This window comes from Theobroma umbraticum, unplaced genomic scaffold (assembly GCF_002168275.2).
Source record: "Theobroma umbraticum cultivar Fairchild unplaced genomic scaffold, ASM216827v3 scaffold_95.0, whole genome shotgun sequence".
Lineage (NCBI taxonomy): Eukaryota > Viridiplantae > Streptophyta > Magnoliopsida > Malvales > Malvaceae > Theobroma > Theobroma umbraticum.
In genome coordinates this window covers 7851581-7876025 of record NW_018397257.1, presented here as the reverse complement: position 1 = coordinate 7876025, position 24445 = coordinate 7851581, and the positions used below count along the sequence as shown (strand labels likewise).

Here is a 24445-nt window from a genome sequence, read left to right as displayed (position 1 = left end):
AAAAGTTTTCTAAATAATACTTAAATCCCTTGAAACTCGGTGAAAAACCACTGATTGCAAATGGCTATCATGGCAATAATATTCTCCACCGCACTGTGGTTTTTTTCCACTATGGCGGCCGGCGCCTTGGTCCACTTGAAAAAGTCTCAAGTGCAGCCCCGTACTTGAAGGAAACATTTTCGGGTCAGCCAGCCACTGGAGACAAGTTCTGAGCATGATGTCAAGTCCGGCGAAATTGTAAGGAAATGCCAATGTCAGCTACAAAACTATGTTCCTGAAGTATCCACGCAAAATATCAAACACTAAAATAAAATAAACAAATGAAAGAATTTTGGGCAAGCTCAGTTAGGAACTGGCAAATGGGACACCCAGTTTAATCTATAATATTCCAAGGGAATGAATAATAAAGCCTCTCAGATTCAATTGTCCCAGGTATCTTGGACCTAGCCTTGTGGGAGGGAGATAACAAACAATTTGCCTTTTTGTTTTGTGATCCTAGTTGAATTTCTTATCAACTGGCTGCTTCCTTCATTAACAGACTAGCTAGCTCTGTATTGGGCTTGAAGTGAATTGTAATTGATTTATTTAATTACCGGCCGTAGCCAGGCGGATAGTTTGAAACAATTACAAAGAACAATTGCATATTGACAAGACACATTGGCTGGCAATCCCGGGGAAGATGAATGAGGTTGTAGGGCAGGTGAGTTTACAAAGACTAATTGACAATATATATTGGCAATCCCACCCGAGATAATTTAATGAATACAATTCACATGGAAATTAACTACCTTGATTGCGGTCAAATTTTTTTTTTATCTCCACGTTAAATTATAAATTTAGATATGGAAATGATCAAAATATTTAATAGAGAAGGTCTAAACCACAATAAATTCAGTTAATTAACCTGATCAAGTGAATGTACATGGTCACTTGCTGGCTTGGCTTCCACTTATTTGGCACTATCTCCATTTGCTGCAACAATGTCCCATTTAATTATTCATAAAATAAAAGAAGCGAATAATGAGTACATTCATATTGACACAGTCAATTTGCCAAAGTCTTATTGTGCCAAATTGGTTAAGAAGACGAATGAGAAAAAGCCATTAGGATAAAAGCAGCAACATATCCTTTTCAATGACCTTAATCTTGCTTCTTCCTCTTCTTTTTCTATTGTTTAGGAGAACAACAGGTTAGGTTTTTGCCTTTGATTTGGGATGTTTCAAACTAATGCATTAAACTGTTTTTCTTTATTTGTTTAGTCACGTTTTTGACTTTTCTATACAAAATGAATAAGATCAAATAAGTAAGTAATAAACCCTTTTCCATATATATAACTCTTGATTGTTATGTAATCACCTAAAAAATAAAGATGTAGCTGAAGAAAAAAGGGTTGGTGGTAGACTTCAGGAGGGTTGTTTAATCATAAAATAATTCATTGCTCATTATTTGAATTATTTTACGAGCTGATTTGCCTCCACTAATCCAACATGCATAATTGACTAAACAAAATCAAACACCCAAGCCATTTTAGTTATATAATTAATTTATGGACATGAAAGATTTGACTAAACATGCATAATTGACTAAACAATGCCCTTCACGGGCTGGCTCAAACTGTAGAAGACCTACAGTTTAAGATTTGACTATCAAACCACTAGATCAAAAGCTTCGATTCATAACTGATTAAACATTGTCACTTTCTCACCTAACTTGACATTGAAATATTAGGGTTTAAGAGAAGGATTAATTTAATGAAACCTATTATACGGTTTAGCAGAACATAGTTTAGAAAATGACCACATTGGCCATGATTCAATACAGTTTGGCGAAAATATAATAGAACTAATCAATGGTAAATTAATAGGCCATCACCAACTTCATAGGATAACCTTATTTACTCCTTAAAAGTTAAAGCTCAAACAGTAAGATAGCTTAATTTATGGCATATTACGTGGCCCCAACCATTGTAGTTAGAATTTTTTTGGTTTTAACAAAAACCCATTTCGATTCTTTAAAAAGAGAAAAAAGAAACCCACTTTGATCCTTCAGTAATTTCTTTATTGAATGAATTAATCCCTCACTTTGATTCATGTCTTCATTGTCAATAAACAGTTTTTGATCAAGTAGCACGCTTTGGTGGAAAGAGGAACGATTGGGTCAAAGAGAATGGGATATATATATATATATATATATAGGGTGTAGAAAATTTGACTGTAAACCTTTTTTGCTTAGTGATTAATAATAAATACTGTGACAAGAAAGTTCCATGTACCTCCCCATGAATCATGTGTTTCTTTCATGCATCCACAAATGGAGCATGTGAAACACAAGTGTTAAAATGGGTGCCAAGCAAGAATGCACTAGCTCATGTAATGTCTACCCAATCAATATATCCATACATTTTGTACCCAATATATATATATATATATATTATATTTATCAACAAATAAATGTATGGATAAAACTTGAGTGCCGAAACGTAACGTCCACTTCCTGAGTAGGTTTAATAAATGCAAAAATAGTAGCGGCCCATTTTGATTTTCATGAACTTGCTGCGTCATCCAGTGTCAGTTGGTTTCCAAGTGAGGGCAATGCTACTCACCAACCCTTGTTCGGTTTTGTTAACTACATTCACACGCAAAAATTTTAGCCGACTGTCCCCAAAATTCAAGGTATAACACCAAGTTGCCTGCAAATGGTTTGGTGAAATCTTCAGTGCAAATGGTTACTCTAAAATTATTGAAAGATTAATTCAGTTGAAGGGAAGATCATTTGTCCTGCTTCTTGATGATTGATTTTTTTTATTATTATTATTTGAGAATTGGGAGGATATACATTAGGGGTACAAGAATTTTTTATTGTGAATTTTGCAACTCAATTAGAGGTGCATGCAGGCCTTTGATTCTTATTCAATTCAATGGAAAATATTTGATATATTGACAATGCATAATCTTTATATATTTAAAGATTTACTATCACTTCATTAACGAAATGAAATTCAAAATCTTTTAAAAATTCAAAATTAAATATTCATAATTTTTTTAAAAAATACATAAAAATAAAAAAAATCTTTTCTTCCCTCTACAACCTCCTTACAACCATTCTTTTCATGTTATCATCTTTTTCTCTCAATTCCATTACCTTCTTATGTCAATAAAATTCAGTTTGGTAAAATTATGCAACTTTAAAAATACAATTTTTACTTGTTGATTTTAGTAATATATTTTTTAATTGATTTCTATATTTGAATTCTTATTCTGTTGGTGTATTTTCAAAATAAAAAATTATGTCACATAATGAAATGTTATCTTAGTTCAAATATTATGTCACATAAAGTAACATAATATGACTATTGAATTGTAGGTAGGTTTTTCATGTGAATGGTTATATCTTTTGGTAAAATGACATCTAAAGGTTATGAGATAAATTAAAAAAATACCATAACTCAAAAGTTTAAATATAAAAAGTTATCGTTTCAAATTATAACTCAAAGATTATATTTTATGGAATGAATGATTGTCTTTTCATAAGATGATTATTGAAACAATACTTTTATCTAAAGATTGTGTCTTGCAAAATGTAAAGATGTTTTTCAGACAAAGTGGTGTCTTAATGAAAGGGTTGTATCCTTTTAAAAAAAAAACTTGCAAGCCTACATAAAGGGTTTATTATCAACCATTTGATGCATCAAAATAAAAACAAAACAAAAATAGAAAAATTAAAAACAAGAAAAGTGTTGTATTCTATTAACATCAACACTTAAATTCATATAAATTACAAAATCATTTAAATTCCTTATAATCTACTTACTGTAGAAAGTAAGTTTTAAAATTTTACAAACTCTCGAGTATATCTAGTGGTTTACTCTCGTAAAGTGTAGGATAAAATTAGATTTTAACTTAATTGTACCTCTAAAGTTATTTACATTATTCTCCTTTGCATACAAAATAATGAGATGAAATAAATCTTAAAGATAGTATTTATTAAAGGGCTCGTCTTAAAGTCAATTTTGTTAATTTTTTAAATTCCATCTAAACCCCATTTACACTAATTTTCAATAAAAATCATAATCCTCTTACCAAATCTCTTTATCAAGTTCCTCAATCTTTGTTAGGTTTCGGCAATTCCTTTTAAAAAGCATTTATTTTGGATGCTTGATGAAGATAGGAAAGAACCTAAAAAAATTGAAAATGTTTTATTTTTTTAATTAAGAAATTTTAATATTTAATCTTAAATATTTAAAGATTTGTAGTTGTATTTCATTAATGAGGTAATAGAATTTCGTGAGTGATAATTAATGTGTCCAATATAAACATATATATTAGCTTATTTTATAATGACGATTAATCAAAACTATGTTTCATTTTTTTAAATATTTATAAACTGAAACAGTAGAGTTAAAAACAGAATTTCAGTTTTTTTACTCTTTTACCTTTTTTAAATCTTAAAATGTTTATAGTCTTTACTATTTTATTTTAAAATTTTAATGAATTATAAACATTAAAAAATAAAATTAATGCGTAAAACAGTTTTTTTACATAAAATTTTTCAATATTTCTTTATATCAGAAGACAAAGTTTAAAGGAAAAACCCCTTTGAAATATTAAGAAATTTCTTTAAATAAAAGTGTGTTGAGGACGAACGTTTAATTTTTGTAAAAATATCAAGATTTTCCACTTTAGCTAAAATTAAATAAAAAAGACATAAAAATAAGGTGTACGGGTTTTCATGATAGGTGGGAGGGAAGTAAGCAAGATATTTCCCAACACAAGTCCGTGTTTGACTGTTTGAACAAGTTTGCAATCTCCTATAAGATGGTCCTTTTAACACTTTCGCTCGGTCTCAACTCAGAAAGGAAACCTCTTCTTCATTTCTAACAAAATGAAAACCATAACATCCACAACCGTTGATCAAGGCGGCTACGCCAGCAACGAAACCATCTCCACCGTCCATCCCGACATCCTCCATTCCCACATCCTCACCCGACTCGACGGCCCTTCCCTTGCCTCCCTCGCCTGCGCATCGTCTCACTTACACGCCCTCTCTTCCGAAGAAAATCTCTGGCAAAACATTTGCTCTTCCACGTGGCCTTCCGTTAATCACCCGCGTCTCCAAAAAATCATCTCCGCTTTCCCTTCCGGCCACCGCTCATTCTTCTCCGATGCTTTCCCGTTTCTCGATCTCCGACCGTTAAAACTCAACGTCAACTGTTTGACTCTGCCAACGGAACTCATCTCTGCAGTTGATATTTCCTATCGGAACAAAATTATTTACTCTAAAGTTGAAGAAATGGAAACGTCAAGCAGCTGGTTTTTGTGCTCACCATTCCGGGTGGATTTACTTGACCCGAAAGACTCCGCTCCGACACCGATTAAGTATTTTGGAGGTAGCAATAAAGTTGACACGTGGCTAAAACATTTGGAGGAAAACTTGAGTTTGAGCTGGATAGTGATCGACCCGAGCCGGAAGAAGGCGGCGGTGAACATGTCGAGTAGGAGAGCTGTTTCCGTGAAGCGGCACTGGTTGACGGGTGATGTGCAGGTCCGGTTTGGGATGGTCGTGGGCGGGGGTGGACGGCGGGGATCGTCGAGGGAGTTAGTGGAGTGTGGGGTAGTGGTCACGTGCGGTGGAAAGGAAGGACGGGAGATGCACGTGAGGGAAGTGAGCATGGTGATGGAGGACATGGAAGGGAAAGGGTTGAATGGGAAGGATAGTTTGGTAATTTTGGAAGGGGTTATGGAGAATGGGAGGAGGAAGAAAGGGATTGGAAATGAAGGGAAAGAGAGGTACGAGGAGTTTGAAGAGAGGAAAAGGGAGAGAAGAGAAAGGAGGCAAAGGAAAGAAAGGGCTTTGGATTTGGTTTGCATTAGTATTGGCGTTGCCGGGTTTGTAACATTTTGGTCAGCAATGTTGTTCAGGTAATAAGATTTCAGCAAAATTACAGGTTCAAAGATTCAACTCTTCCCACCACAAGATGTATATTTTTATAGAAATACAATTTTGATACCTAAAATCATAATGCATGTAAATTTGTAATTGAAGTTGTTCAATTGATTATTTAATTTGTTTCATTCTTTACTTTTTCTCATGCTTGGTGCAAAATTAAAGCAGAAAAATGAAATACATTTGCAATGTTTCCGTGGTCCAAATGGGAAAAGTAATATAATAATTCTAGGTTATGAATAAGTATACTTCTTTTGACTTTTTTCCGGACTGATGTTTTCTGCCAAGATTTTTGTGCATTATCGTCTGCACGAATTGGTCAGATGTTATTTTGGTATATATTAAGACAGCAGTATTTCATGTCATTGGGGCTTCTTTAATTTCTTGCATTGGTGGTTTTGACTTTGATTTCTATAGTATTATATATATATATATATATATAAAAAGAAAAAAGGCCACAGCTTATAGTATTATAGCATTATTTCACGTATTATTATATGTTTTCATGCAAATGAAAGGCCACAGCTTATTTTGTTAATTCCATGGGAATCTCAGAACTTCAGTTAAATCCTTGTAACAGCTGACTCTCATGTTCAGGTATAAATTAAAAGTAATATTAGATCAAAATTGGAAAATTTACCGGCCCTCGCCGGATATATATTTACATATTGAAATAAGTTGAACAGCTAGACAGGTTATTAGGCAGTGAGTTGTCATATTAAGAATACTTTAAACAGAAGTGAACTTGTGGATGTTAACTATCTTTTTAATTGCGCTCAATTTCCATTGTAGTTATTTTATTTTATCTCTAATAAAATTATTGACTTTTTTTATGCAGAAAATTTTAAATTTGCTTCAAAACCATAGATATGTCGACACATAATTAGAAAATGGGCGCCATATGAACAAAATTCACTAAGTTGCGCTTAGGTGAATTAATCTGTGCACGTGACAAATTCTTTCCATATCTTTATAATTTGTTGACGAATTGGTGGATTGAAATTTTTTTTCAAAATGTCAAAAATAAAAGAAATTGAATCTTTGTTTTTAAATCGTGGATGAAAATGAAACATCTCAAAAAGGTTTTCAGACAAAAGTGCAATTAACTCACAAATATTGTCCCTATGTTTGCCGTCCAGCTAAATACTAACCATCTGCTACTTGTTGATGATCCTTTTGAAAGGTTTTTTATTTTTTTAATATTAAGTTTAAGAGGACAAGGGGAGCCCTTAATTTGTTGCAAATTGCAATAAGTGTGAACCCAACCATTCAATTCTATGGTTTGGGAAGAAGTGGGTATCCCTCAATTTTCAGACCATAAATTTTGCCGAATCATGTCCGTATCCCTAATTAAGGTTGGCTGCCCACCTATTTGGACATCTTAAACCTTTAATTTGTAGTGCCATTTTTATACTATACGACGAAATTTATAGGTTTATTTAGTAATTATATTAATTGATTAATTTTCTTAAATAAAGTTTAATGAATATGTGACAACTCTTTAAAATGTTTGCCAAGTTAGCCTTTATAAATATAACATTAAAATAAATTAAAAAATATAAACTCCCCTAGTTACCCTGAACTCTTTGGTACACATAAAAAGGAATCAAACCCGAACTTAGTTCTGTGAAGGAAAAGATCGTAAAATAGGTAAGATTAATTTGCAAAAGATTGTAAATCAAGCTAGCCAAGACTCTAATACTATTACTATACTTGATGGCGATATATTCCTACATCTTTTAACATTCATTGACTACGGTAGAAAGTTTGTAAACAATGAGCTTCCGAAGAAAATGGTGGTATGTTTTAAGGAAAGGAAATTTTAGAACATGAAATATACGAGATTTTTTACAAAGATTTGCATCAAACTTGTTAAATGTTTAAAATAGATATTCAATTTAAAATCGATTGATCTTTATTCTATTTATATACTTTAAAAAAATTTTAATTTAACAATACCATTTTAATATTTTGCCTTATAAGTAGGAATCACAGATTTACATGTACTATGAATCATCAAATGAGGATCTACAGAGGAGCAAACAATGGATGGAGATATCGAACATATTAGGTGACAGCTCATCTCAAAAGAGATAATAATAAGAGGGACAATTTCTACTCTAATACTATGTTGAACTTTTAAAAATAAATATTTAATTTAAAATTAATTAACAATAAATATAAATTTTTTTATTACATTTATATATTCAAAATATCTTTAATTAAATAAATAGGAAACGTTTTTATCACTACTTCTATAAAAAAACCTTTCTTGAATTTTTGAGTTGTCACGTGCCATTCATGCAAATTTTCAAGTCGATCCAACGCTCAATTCTTAATATGTCTTTCAAAAACTTCTAGCGATTTAAAAAAGATTAATAATTAATTTAAGCCCAATGGATTGATAAATTAGCTACTCATCACATCTAGATACTTAAAAGATTAGATCTAGAGTATTGAATCACTAATTGAATGAAATTTGATAGGACAAAATTGACATAAAGGGTAAAATGATAATTTTATCTTTTATCACTAGATGGTTATGAGATTCACAATATAAGGTTTTCTATTGGACAACTAAACACTAATATCAAATATTGAATTGTTTCTTATAATTATAGTTAATCCAAGAGTGCAACCATGAATCTATAGTAGAGTGATTTCATGATTAATAAACTTAAATTATTGTTATTGAGATTAAGAATAATTTTAAGCTTATTAAAGCTTGAAATATCTATGACCAAATAGATTTTCCACGTAGCTTCGTAAAATTCAACTTGTTTAAGTTGGAATGTAGGTTTTAATTTAATTAATTAAATTGTGTGCAAAAATGACAGCTTTAATATGTTTGCCTTAATTTAAATAAGAAAACATGTTTGGTCTTAATTTAGACAAGAAATATGTTTTTCTTAATTTAAGATAAGAAAAATATTTTTTGTCTTAATTAAATACTAGAGTTGTCTTAAATTAAGAAAATGCTAGGAGAATTCTTGCAAAATAAATCTAGACATCTATGTTGATAAAAAGAGATTTTATGTTTGACTGTCACTTTTTTATTTATTATTAATTTTTTAAAATAATAATAGATAATAATAAAATAAGAGTTATTATTCAATAACGAGTTTTATTTTATCAAGAACTCTAAATGATAATTAAAGAATTAAATTATTTATTCTTTAATTTTAATTTTGATAATTATGGAGCATGTTTGATGCTTCCATAACTCTAAATAGATGGTCAATATCGACTGAAAAGTGTTTGATTTTGATTAAACCTTTGAGGCAAGAGTTTTAATAAAAAAAAAAAGATTGACAAAAAAAAAACGTATGTATTTTTTTTTTGAAAAAGTTTCAGCTGTCACTTCTCTCCTCCTCCTCCTTCTCCAAACTTTGCCTTATCCTTCTTCCTCTCTCCCATTTTTAGCTGAATTTTTTGAAAGAAAAGTAGCCATTAATTTTAGGAAGAAAAGAGAGACAAAATTGATTGTCATCTTGTAGTCTAGCATTCTACACCTTATCCACTTAAGGTTTAAGTTGAAAGCATTATTGAAGACTAAGTGCTAAAATTGTTTAGTCAAAAAATTATTCATTGGTGTGGTGGTATCCAAAAATAAAAATATCAAAATAAAAGGAATGTTTTCTCTTACTTAATAGATTTTTATTTTTTTTGGGATATGATTATGTTACTTGCAATAAGAATGATATGTGTTTTCGCTTGTGTAATGAAGTGTTTGCTTTCTTTATAAAAGAAATTTTTTAAAATCTATACTTTACATAATCACATCAATCCATTAAGATCCAAATTCCAATAGGAAGACCATGATGATGACAACGCCAAAGTAATTCTTTGTATCTTTCTCGAGCCTCATATAATGATTCAGGATCTTGTTGCATGAATGATGTAATATCATTCCTCATTTTCGCTATCTTTGCTGAAAGAAAGAACTTAGCAAGGAACTTTTGAGCAAGATCATCCCATGTTGTTATTGAGCTAGTGAGAAATGCATTCAGCCAAGCTTTCACTTTATCGATCAATGAAAAAGGAAAAAACCTCAAACAAATTGCATCATTTGTGACACCATTGTGTTTGAATGTATCACAAATTGCTAAGAAGTTTGAGATGTGGTCATTTGGATCATCATTTAGAAGTCCTTAAATTGGACAAAGGTTTGAATCATGGTAATGATAGCCAACTTGATCTAGAAATTGTTTGCTTGAATAGCTGGCCTTCGAATGCTCAATGGAATTCTTTGCACCAACGGGATAATATAACCCCTTAAGCAATGATTTTTGAGCTCCTACGTGCTCTTGGATTTGTTGTTCGCGCTATTTATCAACCATTGTATTTATTGGAGCGAAACCTTATTGATTCTCTCGTTGAAGTCTTCAAAACGTTCTCTCAATCTCCAAATCACAAAAGATAATCTCCAAGCTTTTTGCTTTTCTCAAACAACGACTAAACGCACCTATAAAACAAAGAAATAAAGCTTAAATTAAGACTAATTTGTGAAATTTTAATATTAGTAAATAATAAAGAAAACAAAAATCCTTGGTGACGGCTTCAAAAACTTGTTGTCAATTTTGTACATGTAAGTATATATATCGAAGAAGTAATATAGATAGTAAGCCCAGATTATTGTTCTTACAAAGATTAGTTTTTAAAGTTTCACTAAGTACTAAAATTATATAACAAATTAATCTTATTTAAGGAATCTAAAAAGTAAAAAGCTAATCAAAAAAAAAATTTAAAAGAAATACTAAATTAACTAACAAAAATTACATTTATTGAAAAAAGCAGCAGATTGAAAACCTAAGATCATGGGTTCATTCAAAACTTTATCTAATACTAGCTTTTCTTATTATTTATTTTTCTTGGTTGGTTTTACTAACCTAGAATCCAAAGCTATAGATAAGTCTCTATTGAGATACTTGTACAAATACCTAACTTAATTAGTTCACTATATGTCTATAGGAATCAATCAAATTAAGTTCATTAAGCAAGTGTCATAATTTGGCTGTATATGGCAATTGACATATGTCCACTTGAATTGCAAATTAGATCACTTAAGTAATGTGAACATATACTATTCAAATCTTACTTCAACTAAAATCTTTCTGTTTAGTTTTAATTAGATTCACAAGTCAATTAATTATTGATCAAGTAATTAAGACATTAAAAACATATTTAAATAAGTAAAACGATACCCATTCATGATAAATAATAGAAAAACAAGCATTTAGAATATATGTTGAAATCCACCATAGTCCTAGATAACCAAATTAGTTCATAATATCTAAATAAAACATTATCCAAAGAAAGTTAGGCATGAATTCAAAACAAGAAAATAAGAATAACATGAGAGCGAAATAAACTAAAATCAAAGCCAGGTTGATCTCGAATCTCTTTCAATTGCTCTTGAATTCTTCTTAGATTCTTAGCTCTAATTTTCTAGAAAAGTTGCAGCCATCTCTTCTTTTGAATGCTCTCAAACAAAGCTCTTAAATATGTGCAAAGGGCCTTACTTTCCAATTTTTCATCAAAGCTTTAATTTTGAAAATTGGGGTGGTGCCATGGTGTCGTGATAAGCCTTGGTAGCACTGCGACGGTGTGCTTTCGACCTCTCGTATGATGCACCCTTCCAGCTCAATGTCGCAGCCATGATTCTCCTAGCACTGTAGAGTATACTTGGCAGTTTTAGATATGACACGGAAAAATACAAGGTTAAGTAGGTTTGGGTTTAACCTTAACGTGTTTTATGTCTAATCGTGCCTAACATGTTAAAACAAGAAAATTTTCGTGTCTTAACGTGTCAGACATAAGTAACACATTTAAAATACGTTTATACACGTTTAATTAATCATGTTAATCATATTATCGTGTTTAAACGTATACACATGTTTAATCATGTTATTGTGTTTAAACGTATATAGATGACACTTTTATCAACTTGTTAAAAATTAATAGTTAAAGACTATTTGAGCCTTACTTAAATAATTTTAAACAATTATTTTAATCAAATTTTTAAATTTGATAAAGAAAATAATGTAATTATGCCATGCCCAAACCTTAATTTTAATTTTTTTTGTTATATTTGATGTTATTGTTATTTTTTTATTATAATTGTTTTTATAATTATTTATTTTAAATTTAAATAATAAAATTATATTTAGTTATAAATATTTTTATTTAATCATGTTAAACGTGTTAATCGTGTGATTAATCGTGTCATGTCAGTATTTTTTCATAATTACTTCTTTTAGGTTATATTTCATAATATTTTCATATTTGTAAATAACTGTTGACTAATATCTAATGGTAATGAAAAGTCGAGAGAACCAACAGCACATTTTAAAATAAGAGGGGTCAAAGTATACTTGAGAAGTTTATTGTGGGGGGTTTGTATTTGATTGCCTTAATTATAGTGATATTTGAATCTTTACATTCTCATTCCAAATTTTAAAAAGAAAGGTTTTGTATATATATATATATGGTTAAAAGACCTACTAAGTCCTTGTGCTCTTTAATTTTATTTAATTTAGTCATTGTATTTAAATTCAAAGCAATTTAGTTTTTTGATTTTGAAAATTACGTCAATTTAGTTCCTCCCCTTAATAGCATTCAATTTTTTTTAAAAGATGGCATCATCACTGATGTCAGCAATAACATCAACGTTGATATGTCACTTTTGATGATGTGGCGTTGGGATGATGACACAGCATGCCATGTGGTACCAAGTGATGATATGGTAATGCCACGTGGCACGTGGCACTATCAGATGACATGGCAATACTGACATGACACTTATATGCTGACAGGTTAGTATAGGGATTATTGATATGTTTATTAATAAGTTAAATATTTAAATATAAAAAATATATGATGTTAAAAATATATATAAATATTTTATTACTTAATTATTTGATTACAGAATATATAAATTAATTTATCTTTTTTACAAAAAGTAAGTTTGAATTCTCCTTCTATAAAAAAAATAAAAAAATTTCATTCCTAAAGTCAACTTTAGATGAATAATTTGTATTATGTTAAAATAAAATAATATAAAATGACTAAATATGTTGATTTGGTTACAACTTTCACAATTTACAAATACATTTCTTTTGAAATTATTCAACTGTTATCTAATTTACCTTTTATTTATCAAATTAGCAAAATATATTGACTTAGTTACAACTTTCACAATTTACAAATATACATTCTTTTGAAATTATTCAACTGTTATCTAATTTACCTTTTATTTATCAAATTAGCAAAATATATTGACTTAGTTACAACTTTCACAATTTACAAATATACATTCTTTTGAAATTATTCAACTCTTACCTAATTTACCTTTTATTTAAATTTACTCAAAATTTCTTATAAAATGATTTTATTTAAATTCAAATATCACAATCAAATTCTGCTAAATTTAAATTTAAATTATTAATTTGAACTTACAAAAAATTTATTAATAAAATAAGATAGAACAAATATTTACAGTTATATTTAACTTTATCTACCATAAATACAATTTTTAATATAGAAAATTTCAACTTAAAAAATATAACTTAAAATATTAAACAAAATAAGAACATAAAAAATAAATAAATAATTGGAAGGGTGGAACTCAGATTCTATAGTTGTAATAAAAGGTTTGTCATATCCAAATTAAGCAAGTCAAAATGAGAAATTACTTTTATAATTATCGTTAACTCCATATCTCCGTTCTTCATTTTTTTAAAAGCAAAAACTAAATCAACATATTTTGCTTATTTGACTTTAGCTAAAGTTAAAAACTACGTTAAATAAATTTTAAACTTTTATACATTATAAATAGAGAAAAAAAATTATTTAGTCATTTTATATTATTTTATTTTAACGTAATACAAGTTATTCATCTAAATTTGACCTCAAATATCAATTTTTTTCAAATTTTTTTATAGAAGGAGAATTCAAACTTAATTGTTGTAAACATAAATTAATTTACATATTTTAGAATCAAATAATCCAATAAAAAAAATTTTATATATATTTTTAACACCATAAATTTTTTATACTTAAATGTTTGGCTTATTAATAAGCATATCAATAATCTACTTGAAGATTTGTATTTTTTATTTTTTTTAATTTAGTCCCTTACATCTCAATTTTATTCAATTTAATCCATGTATTATATATTTTTATTCACTTTAGTCCCTATGATGTGATAGTTTTTTTTTTAAAAAAAAAATTTAATCTACCATGTAGCACTGACATGTCAACATGTCAATGCCACGTCATCTTATAGTGCCACGTGACATTGCCACACCATCACTTGGTGTCACATGGCATGCCACATCATTAAAAAGTGACACATCAATGCTGGTGTCATTACTGATATCAGCGAAAACGTTATCTTTTAATGAAAAAATTAGATACCGTTAGGAGGAATGACTAAATTGATGTAATTTTTACAATTAGAAAAATTAAATTATTTCGATTTTGAGTACATAAACTAAATTTAATAAAATTAATGAGTATGAGAACTTGATAAATCTTTTAACCATATATATCCCTAGTGCACCGTAGCAATCCAAAATTAATGTATATAATAATTAGTACCTATATGATCATCCAATTCTTCACAGTATGTTTGTTCTTCCTTGAAATATATTGAGGCATGAGAATAATTAGGTTATTTGTTTAAAGTTTAACGATAACCTTAAAACATCTTATATACCCGAGATTCAATATTATTCTTCTAGTCAAGCTGAGATTTATGCCGAATGAAAATAATGAATGAAAGGACAGTGTACGTAAAAATCTTAAGCACTGCCCCAATCTAGCAAGTGCCAAAATATTGCAAAGTATATATCGCGGCAAGAAAGCTGATCGGAATATCAAAGCGTAATCCATTTCTCTCTTAGAGACTGAAGAGCCAACAAGGCAAGGAGGAGCCCATTATCCACATAACTCCAACGTGGCTCAAAACTATTGAGCAATTACCCACCCCATGCAATCTTTCTCTTCCACAAAATCTTCATCTCATTCCAAGCAAACTAAACCCCACTCCTTCACAATCTTACATCCACCACCACAACCCTCCCTACTTGCATTTTTCAGTCATTACCGATCTGCCGCTTGCCCTAAACCATTACATCGAAAATGGCAGCTACATTTGCAAGCCCATCAACCGTCGTCGGCCTTGGCAGCACCACCTTGCTATCAACCCCAGCAAAGAAAGCATGCCTCTCTTCAGGTACACCATCTTGTAGACGTTACTCCAACATTTTTATCAAAATTAAGTTAATTGTCTAATTTGTTACCATGACCTGTTCGTTTTTAAATTGATCAGCATCTTATATTTGGGAAAGGAGAAGTTTAACCTTGCTCTTTGACCTAATTATGCTTCGAGTTATTATTAATCTATGATCGTGCAAGCAATAGTTGTCATGCCAAGCAAGTCTAAAAACTCTATTTAGCACTAAATACTTATATACACCAGTGAGAATGACCATTTTTAGAAGGCATTTTCCCCGAGGCTGTTGATTTATAACTGGGTGTATGATTTCAGGCTTCCTGAAATCCCGTGCGGAGGCTCGGAACCCTTTGAGGGTGGCTGGTGCTTCAGGGGGCAAGTTCACATGGTAAGTTTTTGATCATTTGATAATCTAATTGAATGTTGAATGATTTGTTAATTTTGATAAATGTGGGTCTGATTGAATCATGGAAGCTTTGAGAGAGACTGGCTGCGTACGGACTTCAACGTGATAGGATTTGGGCTGATTGGGTGGATAGCTCCATCGAGCATACCAGCAATCAATGGGAAGAGCTTGACAGGGCTTTTCTTTGAGAGCATTGGAGCTGAGCTCGCTCACTTCCCTTCACCTCCTCCTCTTACTTCCCAGTTTTGGTAAGTACCAAGTACTAGGATGATATCACACAATTTCTAGCTACAAAATTTTTTGGTGACCTGTGGAGGGTTTCTCGTTAATGATATTTGGGCTTGTTTACCGCCACCAGCACTGTGTTAGCCCATTAAACATTCAATACCCAACATCTAAAAGACAACCAATTTTCAATGCCCGACGTTGGGGTCCAGGTTACATATTCTGCTATGCAAAGTCAATACCTAGCCCATTGAATTTTGATGCCCAACATGTAGCCCATTGAAGCAAATTACTAAAATGAAACATTAGGTCCCACCGAGATTTGAACTGCGGTTACTGGATTCAGAGTCCAATGTCCTGACCACTAGACCATGGGACCTATTTGTTCACATGTTTCGTATTTAGGCTATTCATGCTTTAGTCACAGTGGTACCAAATGTTAGAGCATTCACCCCATAACTCTCAAGAACCTTTGATCTATGTATTGATAATTTTAATAATTATTAATAAGGAAAAGAAGGTAACTTAAATCTAACCTATCCATTATTACCTCTTTTAAAGCCTAAGACTCCACTCTTCCCTATCCTTTTAAACTTCTTACATATATTCAAAAATGAAAAAATGAAGATGACCAAGTTCCGAAAAGAGAAACAAAATTTCTTTTACAAATACCTAATAGTGTAAACTATGGAAAAGTATATTCTTGTGTGTGATCTTTCTCGTCTTGTTGGTCAATAAATCTAACCATGTCTAATTTTAACTATGATTGTTCTTTTGATGACCAGGTTGTGGCTGGTATTATGGCACCTAGGATTGTTCATCACTCTTACTTTCGGACAAATTGGATTCAAGGGAAGGTCTGAGGGTTACTTTTAAATTCCATGTAATCTGTTTATGAATCAGTTTCGGTTTTCTCTAAACTCCTTTTCTCCCCTTTCCTTTCTCCTTGTTCAAAAGTATCATTCTCTTTGCTTTCTTCCATTCTGTATCTATATCCTGCTTGTATGTACGTTTCCTTTATTTCCTTTCAATGAAAAAGAAGGATTCTCCTAACAAAAACAACTCTGGCTCTTTTGACTTTGGGAAGAACATAGGGTTATCACTTTTTCCTTTTATTAATAAAGATTTCCCCTTTATTTTTTTGTTATAAATTAAAATATGGATTCGGACGTCAAAATATTTAATTCAAAGATAAGTCGAACTTAATTCCTGGATTCATATTTATCGTTTTAATTGATATATTAGAGATTTTAAAATTATATTGTAGACCGTCCTTAGCATCGCCTTTTTTGGCCCTGTTTTTTTGGTTAAATATCAGTAAAATGTGGCCGTTGAATACCCCATCCTGAATACCACTCCAAACCTACCAGCAGACCTTGAAAACAGTGTGACTTGCCTCAAATAAAAAGGCCACTTGACACAGCTATACGGCTTGAACATAAATGTGTCAACTGTACCTCACTGTCTACGTTAACAAGCCTTTGGACCAAAAACATTAAAAGAAAGAGGATGCACTATTTACGCCATCGCCACCCCCTCTTTAACAAGCCTTTATGCACTCACCCCTTCTCTTTCATCTTATGACAGTCTCCATCTAAACACTGCGTTTCATCCACGGTTCATCCGTATATACAAATTTCTTGCATGGGTGCTTTTAGGGTGCACAATCTTCTTTTTTCCCCCAAGTCTATTTTCAAAAGTTTAGTTGATATACTTATATTACAGTTAAGAAGTAGCTGAGGTTAGTGTAAGTTTTATTGATGTTAGGAAAGTAGGATGAGCAGCAACTTCAAGCTTAATTAATTGGGACCTTCAAAAAGCTATATAAGGACACCCAAAGTTTTATATTTTATTTTTTGTAGCCATGCAAAAATGCAATCTCCTTTGACAACGTTAGGAAACGAACTGTTTCATGGTCCCGACCAAGTTTTTAATTTGAGCGCAGTTATTAACCTTTTTTGAACATCAAGAGATTTTATTCGGTTAGATTAATATGTACACAATGCATTCAAGTTTTGGTATTGTCGTTTATCATTAAATATATGTCGTACAATTCAAATTTAAGATTTTGATCTAAACTTGATACTTATCATAATTATTATTAAATCATCACACTTGTTTACGTACTTTTAATTATTGTTAATTATTATTATTATTCAAATTCACTACTTCAACCTTCTGCAGACAATGTTCAACATTCAAATGTTTTTTGCCAATCTATGGGCAATATTTGGAGCATTGAAGCTAATACCCTCTCATTTGATATATTCTATCTTTCATTCTAATCTTCCAATTTGAGACATTTCGAATATAATCTCATGTTTAAAAGTAGGAGTAGTTGGGGGTAATATTATCTTTTTCAAGTACTGAGAGTCATTTGATTTGATTCCATTGGATAGGTACAAAGTTAAATTGGCATACCATAGGGATTTACAGAGAGTAGTCATGGAGGCACCTTAAAGCAAGTCAATTGATGAAACAAATTGTTTTCTTCTACTAGAAGCTTAATATAATAATTTCTCATTGAATATTTATTATTAGTGATCTTTTAAGAAACTTGCGATTATTGCTACTCAATAATGTGATTGGAACATTTTCGAGCATTTGACTTAATGTAAATACATATATATCTCTAATTACTCTTTTGAGTAATAATAATTTTTTCAAATGCAGAAAACATTAATTTTTGTCATTATTGCTGTTGTTCTTGCCATTGTTACATGCAGCGTTATTAATAGTATTTTTCATTATGAAGCAATGAAATTCAAACCTAAATGCATTTTGCTCCAAATCTTTATAACCGCAAGTAAATTCTTGATTCAATTTGTTGAGTAAGGAACGACTGCAATAATAACCATAGCAATGTTATTGTCAAATAATATTTTATTTATTTTCAACCAAATTATTATATTTTTTTTTCGAGCGTATGGTGATGCATTGTACCATTGTCTTCTCCACACAAATCAAAAGAAAGAAAAAATTATTAGTTCAATAAGATTACCATTTTAAGATACTAAAGTTCGTTTATGTTTCGACAAGAGCTTCTTAATTTTCTCTTTTCAAATTATTTTTTATGATATGAAATTTTAATTATAGTGATTTTAATAAACATATTTTTAACATAGAATGTATAGTGATTTCAAACAGATCATTGCTAGATATATTCCCTCCTTAGCATACATTTTCTTAAATTTACTTTAAAAGAGTCATCTGTAAGTAAATAATATATTTAATATTAAATATATTTTTATTCAGAGGAAAATGAATTTAGAAATAATCCAAATAAATGTCTCAAAGCACTCTTCATCCTTAAAATAATTAACTGTACTTACATTAATATGGTTCACAAGACACCTTACGATTATTTTTTTTTTCAATTAGCAACCTATGATATCTTTTGTTTTTCTGAATTAGTATTTTGTTGATTAGGGAAAAAAATCATTGGGGGTTATTAAAAGAAAAAAGAAATCAAGAGTATCATGTGATAATGAGTTACATGTCAATCTAGCATACCATCGCATATCCAGCCTCAAACCAATCGAAACCTGGCAAATGTCAACACCATGATTGGGAGGTTCAGTCCAATATTATGGCGTTGATATGGTAACGGGGGGCCGCATTCTCCCCAGTGAGATTTATTCAGAAGCGTGAATTGTCAAAATTTTCTTGTGATAAAGAACAAGAACAAGACCCAAAATTTTTCCAAGTGGGATGGATGACCAAAAGGTAAAGGATAGGACCACTGCCATTTAGGAAGATCAACTGACTCACCCTGAAAAGGTCCTATGATCACAAACACCATGGTGATTCATGGACCACCCCTGCTGATTTAACCCAAGTTTGGGATTTTATAAGAATGGCTTACTTCGTTGCCAAAAGAAGTGGGACCCCATCTTGATATATTTTATATATTGGAGTCCAAGAGAAACAGCTAGGAAGGAAAATCCCAAGCGATTTGAGCCGTTAGTGGGTCCCTCCCCACCTCATTGGCCTCACCTTCCATTAAATTTTTTTCCCTTATTCTGTTTTCCTTTCCTTTCCTTTCCTTTGCTTGTGGGAAGATACTGGTTAATTGATTGATTGATTGACTGATAAAGTTAGGGATGTACTACCACTAATTGTATGGTCCACAATTATTACTCTGTACTTTTTCCCTAATTCCCTTATTTGAAAACTACCCCTTGCGTTATGGGCAAATTTTCACTTTAACCCCTCCTGGTTTTTCCCCTTTCCAATATAGTATTGGCCTTTTAGGTTGTTTGAAATCTCAACAGGTTCTCATTCAAAAGCAACTTCCGTTTCTTTTACCTAATACTTTACGCTATTATTTCGACCATTAAAATTTTGGATCGTGGCACAGCCATGAGATATCGTTTGCTCTGACTTAAATAAAATAAAATAATAATGTGAATTATATAAAATATTTTGTAAATGTTGGGTTATTTATCCACAAATTTTTTTTTTCATCATTAAATTAAAAAAATACAACAATAAAATTACACTAATTCAAAATTAAATAATAAATTTGATTCACTATTTTAAATATAAACTTAATGCATACCTTATTGCTCTAACTAGTGAAAGTAACTCTTTAAGCAATAATTAAAAAATAATAATCAAATTAATAGTTGTTGATAATATTTTAGCAAATTGTGTATTTTGAATAGATTGGTGAATGATGGATGAGATAGGCTATAATAATTGCATAATGGGAGAGGTGACACTAACAAAGAAGCTAATAAGTTAAAACTTTGAGAAGTAAAACGGGTAAAGGAGCAAAATTTATGGTGAAAACAGAGGGAATGAGATTTGGGGGGCAGAGACAGGCAAAATAAATACAGAGAACCGAGTCAAGATACTGACCGTTTATTTACACATGCACGTCCCTGATTGAATGTAACCTGTCTCACGTGTACACCACGTCGTCCCTTCTAGTCTTATAATCAACCCAACTCTCTAGTAATCTCTTACTTTTTACTTTCTCTTCCTTCTTCCTTTCTTTCTCTCTTAATGTTTCTGAATCAAAGCCAACGACACTTGAAGCAAAGAGCTCGAAATCCTTCCCTTTCTCTCTCTGTCTCTCTCTCTCATATCTTTCGACATTCCTTCTTTTTTTTGACAGCTGCCCCCTTCTTGAAAAAGCTTTTTTGATCTTCTTTTTCTAGTGTTTTAGACTGTTTCTTTCTTCTGTGAAAACCAGAAGAAGAAGAAGCAGAATCTTTGATTGTCGCTTTCGTTGCTTTCTTTGATGAATTCAAGGCAACAAGTTTGGGACTTACCGAAAAAGAAAAGATAGAGGGTACTCACCAAATCAAATTTCTTTTCCGATCTTTTTCTCACTTTGCTCTCTCTATCTCATTTAAAAAACTTTCCATTCTTTGAAGAGAGATCTTCAAAATTTGGTTCATTTCTCTAAATTTCAATGAGATCTTTACCCTTATTTCTTGTATAGAATTGTATCCAAAATATAAACTTTTGGTGCCAAAATACTTGAGAGTCTTGTAAACGGGTCACCATATTTGAGCTTTGAGGCCATATTCTAATGAGAACAAAAAAATATACAAGGTGAAAACTACAATGTCATGGCAACAACACCAAAACGTGGAGGTAAAAGGTAAAAGGGCATGTAAGATTAGGAAACGAGGTTGTTCTTCATCTTCATCATCATCTTTGATCCAAAAATACAGATTCAAGCGTGCAATTTTGGTGGGAAAAAGAGCAGGATCAACTACCCCTGTTCCTACATGGAAATCAGCATCAACCAAGTCACCTTCTTTAGCAATGCCATGTGCTGAATTTCCCACCAAGGGTTCACCCAAGACTGTTAACAAAACCAAAGAAGCCTCAGTCTCTGCTAGAAAACTTGCTGCCACTTTGTGGGAGATTAATACAATCCCTTCCCCACAAGCTAAGGAAGAGTTGGAGAAGAAAGATAAGAGGAGAAGAGCGCCTAGAGTTGCAAAAATGGCTCATACTTTGCCACCGAATTTGTCTGATCCGTCTTATAGTCCTATTTCAGAGGTGGGATTTTCATGCTTTCTTCTCATTTTGAAGTTTCGGAAAACAATTTTTATATATATATGAAAATATCTTATTGGAAGTTTGGTGTTTTTTGCTGATTTTGTTTTGTTATGTTGTTGAATTTTATAGAAGATGGATCGAGTCAGAACCAAATCTCATAGGAGAAGAGCCTCAGTTGTTTCTCAAAAGCTTCAAGTATCTAATTATAAGTTGGGGAGCTTGGGCTCTGTTGGCAATGCTAGTGTGATGGAGGTGATAAAAATTTTTGAAAATTAATTTTCTTCGGCTTTGATTTCAGCATTTTCCCCCTTTCAGTCGGGGCTTGTTAGGTGTCATTTTCAGCAAATTTTTTTGAAAAGAAGAATTATGAGAACTTATGAAGTAGGAAACTGAGAGAGTTTCCCAGAAGATATTTTGGCAAATGCATGCTTTGTTGTTGTTTTCTTTAAAATGAAACATTGATAGTGACATCTGCACAGAAATACCCACCTTTTAATTTGCACCAAGGTATTTGTATTAGATATTCTCAAGTTTGAATTGCTAACCAACAGTTTCTTTGTGCTCCAAAATCTGCATTTTATAATTTATTGGAGATCAAACGTTTTTAATTGTGTTTTTTTATTTTTGTGTCCATTTGTTTGTATATTTGGTTAATAGTATAACTATAAATACTGATCAAGGAATTTTGATAATCAATATTGTTTTCGCTTCTTTTTCATTGTCTGAGAGAATGCGTTTTACTTTGATTAATGTTATTTAGTTTGGTACTTGATAATTTACTGCAATATACTTTTATTTGAATCCTTATTTTACAGAGAATAGGAAAAGTAAGCAAAAATATTTTTACTGATCTCATGCCACGAATGCAGATTGAAACTCATTCTAGAGGTAAAAATCATACTGGATGTGTAGTTGGAATTAGAACTCGTTTAAAGGATGTCAGTAATGGCCTAGCCACTTCTAAAGAACTCCTAAAAGTTTTGAATCGGATTTGCGGTCTTGAAGAGCAACATTCATCAAGCATGTCCCTTGTCTCTGCCCTACGTGTTGAGCTTGATAGAGCTCGCATCCAAGTTGATCAATTGATCCGAGAGCAACGATCTAATCACAATGAAATTGAATACCTCATGAGGCATTTTGCAGAAGAAAAGGCGGCTTGGAGGAGAAAGGAGCGTGAGAGAATTCGTGATGCCATAGCATGCATAGCAGAAGAGCTTGAGGTAGAGAAGAAACTCAGGAGGCAAACAGAGAGATTAAACAAGAAGCTTGGAAAAGAATTGGCTGATACAAAGGAATCTCTGTCAAAGGCCACAAAAGAGCTTGAGAGTGAGAAGAGGGCAAAAGAAATATTGGAGCAAGTTTGTGATGAGTTGGCAAGAGGTATTGGGGAAGATAGAGCCACGGTAGAAGAACTGAAAAGAGAATCAGCTAAAGTAAGGGAAGAGGTGGAGAAGGAAAGAGAAATGCTTCAGTTTGCTGATGTATTACGAGAGGAGAGAGTCCAGATGAAGCTTTCTGAGGCTAAATATCATTTCGAGGAGAAGAATGCAGTTGTTGAAAAGCTGAGAAATGAACTTGAGGCCTACCTAGGAACCAAAATAAATGAAGAAAATGGTGATGGTTCTCCAAATCTGCAGAGTATCAAAGAGCTTGAAGCTTATTTGAAGAATATTGACTTTGGATCCTGTCAAGCAGTAGATAAAGATGTGGAAAAAAGTGAAGTTGCGGATGGAGAAGAGTGTGAAGCAGATGACTCAGCTGATAGTGATCTTCACTCCATTGAATTAAATATGGACAACAATGACAGGAGCTACAAGTGGAGTTATGCTTGTGGAAATGATGTTGAAGGTGAATCAAAGGGGATTTCTGTTGAAAAAGAAAATAAGGGGCAGAAATCTATCTCCGAGAAAATTTCATGGGGAAGTGTTTGCTTAGAAAGAGGAAGTTCAAATTCTACAGATTGGGATTTTGGCCTTAAAATCCAGGAAAAGTTAGATGGGTTTGAGAGGGATCAGATATACAATTTTGCTTCACAAGTTCAGGCACAGGATTATGAAGATGAAATTAAAAGATACAGATCAGTGAAGAGTCTTAGAGATCACATATTATCAAGTAATAAAATTGCACCCATCCAAAGCTTTTCCAGTCCAACCCGGCAGTGGAGTCAGTCCATGTGCTTTCAGGAGCCTAGTAGCACAGGCTCTCCAGTGTTGAAGGGGGACGTTTTGAAGCCTAAGCTGGTTGGCACAAGAGGTGAATGCCGAACTTCAACAAGCTAAGAGAGAAGAAACTTCTTCTGGTTACTTTTTCTTTGCTTATCTGACTAATGCTTTGTTGCATTTTCTTGAAATTCAAACATTCTCACTGGCTAATTTGTTTATGTTGATCAATTGCCAAACTCCAAAAAGCGAGATTGTAAATAGACTCTTAGGCTGTATGAATTTGGTATAATTTATGGATACAAATTGTGCTTTGAGTACACACAGTTTGGCAGAATACTTCTTAGTGCTTATCTTTCGAGCCTTTTTAAGTAGAACAAAATGTTATTTTCAGAGGTAGGGAGTAAATGCAATACTTTGATGTCTACAATATGATGAGTTCCTTCTAAAAAT

The 24445-nt window shown here is 31.7% G+C and overlaps 3 protein-coding genes and 2 non-coding genes across 5 annotated transcripts; 4 read left to right on the top strand and 1 right to left on the bottom strand.

The window, feature by feature from the left end:
• Window positions 1-4828: 4828 nt before the first annotated feature.
• LOC110412433 (F-box family protein) lies at window positions 4829-6074 on the top strand. Its single transcript, XM_021422966.1, has one exon. It carries the CDS (start codon window positions 4882-4884, stop codon window positions 5920-5922), a length of 1041 nt encoding a protein of 346 aa, XP_021278641.1. The 5' UTR covers window positions 4829-4881; the 3' UTR covers window positions 5923-6074.
• A 3682-nt stretch (window positions 6075-9756) lies between these two features.
• On the top strand, window positions 9757-9863 carry LOC149527456 (small nucleolar RNA R71). The gene has a single exon (XR_016351026.1). It is a non-coding gene; the product is annotated as a small nucleolar RNA R71 (small nucleolar RNA).
• A 5086-nt stretch (window positions 9864-14949) lies between these two features.
• On the top strand, window positions 14950-16874 carry PSAO (photosystem I subunit O). Its single transcript, XM_021423073.2, has 4 exons — window positions 14950-15181; window positions 15497-15569; window positions 15656-15835; window positions 16598-16874. The coding sequence occupies exons 1-4, from the start codon at window positions 15088-15090 to the stop codon at window positions 16686-16688; spliced, it is 438 nt and encodes a 145-aa protein (XP_021278748.1). The 5' UTR covers window positions 14950-15087; the 3' UTR covers window positions 16689-16874.
• TRNAQ-CUG (transfer RNA glutamine (anticodon CUG)) lies at window positions 16120-16191 on the bottom strand. The gene has a single exon. It is a non-coding gene; the product is annotated as a tRNA-Gln (tRNA).
• Window positions 16875-20801: 3927 nt separating the features above from the next.
• LOC110412815 (trichohyalin-like protein) lies at window positions 20802-24331 on the top strand. The gene is made up of 3 exons (XM_021423442.1): window positions 20802-21833; window positions 21963-22085; window positions 22703-24331. The coding sequence occupies exons 1-3, from the start codon at window positions 21390-21392 to the stop codon at window positions 24110-24112; spliced, it is 1977 nt and encodes a 658-aa protein (XP_021279117.1). The 5' UTR covers window positions 20802-21389; the 3' UTR covers window positions 24113-24331.
• The last annotated feature ends 114 nt before the right edge of the window (window positions 24332-24445 follow it).

What these genes read in the sequence shown, in the direction of transcription:
- LOC110412433 (XM_021422966.1), top strand. Translation starts at nt 4,882, where the DNA reads ATGAAAACCATAACATCCACAACCGTTGATCAAGGCGGCTACGCCAGC.
- PSAO (XM_021423073.2), top strand. Translation starts at nt 15,088, where the DNA reads ATGGCAGCTACATTTGCAAGCCCATCAACCGTCGTCGGCCTTGGCAGC. An exon ending in TCAGGGGGCAAGTTCACATG is followed by an intron (nt 15,570 to 15,655) that starts GTAAGTTTTTGA and finishes GAATCATGGAAG; the next exon opens with CTTTGAGAGAGACTGGCTGC. An exon ending in CCTCTTACTTCCCAGTTTTG is followed by an intron (nt 15,836 to 16,597) that starts GTAAGTACCAAG and finishes TTTGATGACCAG; the next exon opens with GTTGTGGCTGGTATTATGGC.
- LOC110412815 (XM_021423442.1), top strand. Translation starts at nt 21,390, where the DNA reads ATGTCATGGCAACAACACCAAAACGTGGAGGTAAAAGGTAAAAGGGCA. An exon ending in CTTATAGTCCTATTTCAGAG is followed by an intron (nt 21,834 to 21,962) that starts GTGGGATTTTCA and finishes TGAATTTTATAG; the next exon opens with AAGATGGATCGAGTCAGAAC. An exon ending in GCAATGCTAGTGTGATGGAG is followed by an intron (nt 22,086 to 22,702) that starts GTGATAAAAATT and finishes CCACGAATGCAG; the next exon opens with ATTGAAACTCATTCTAGAGG.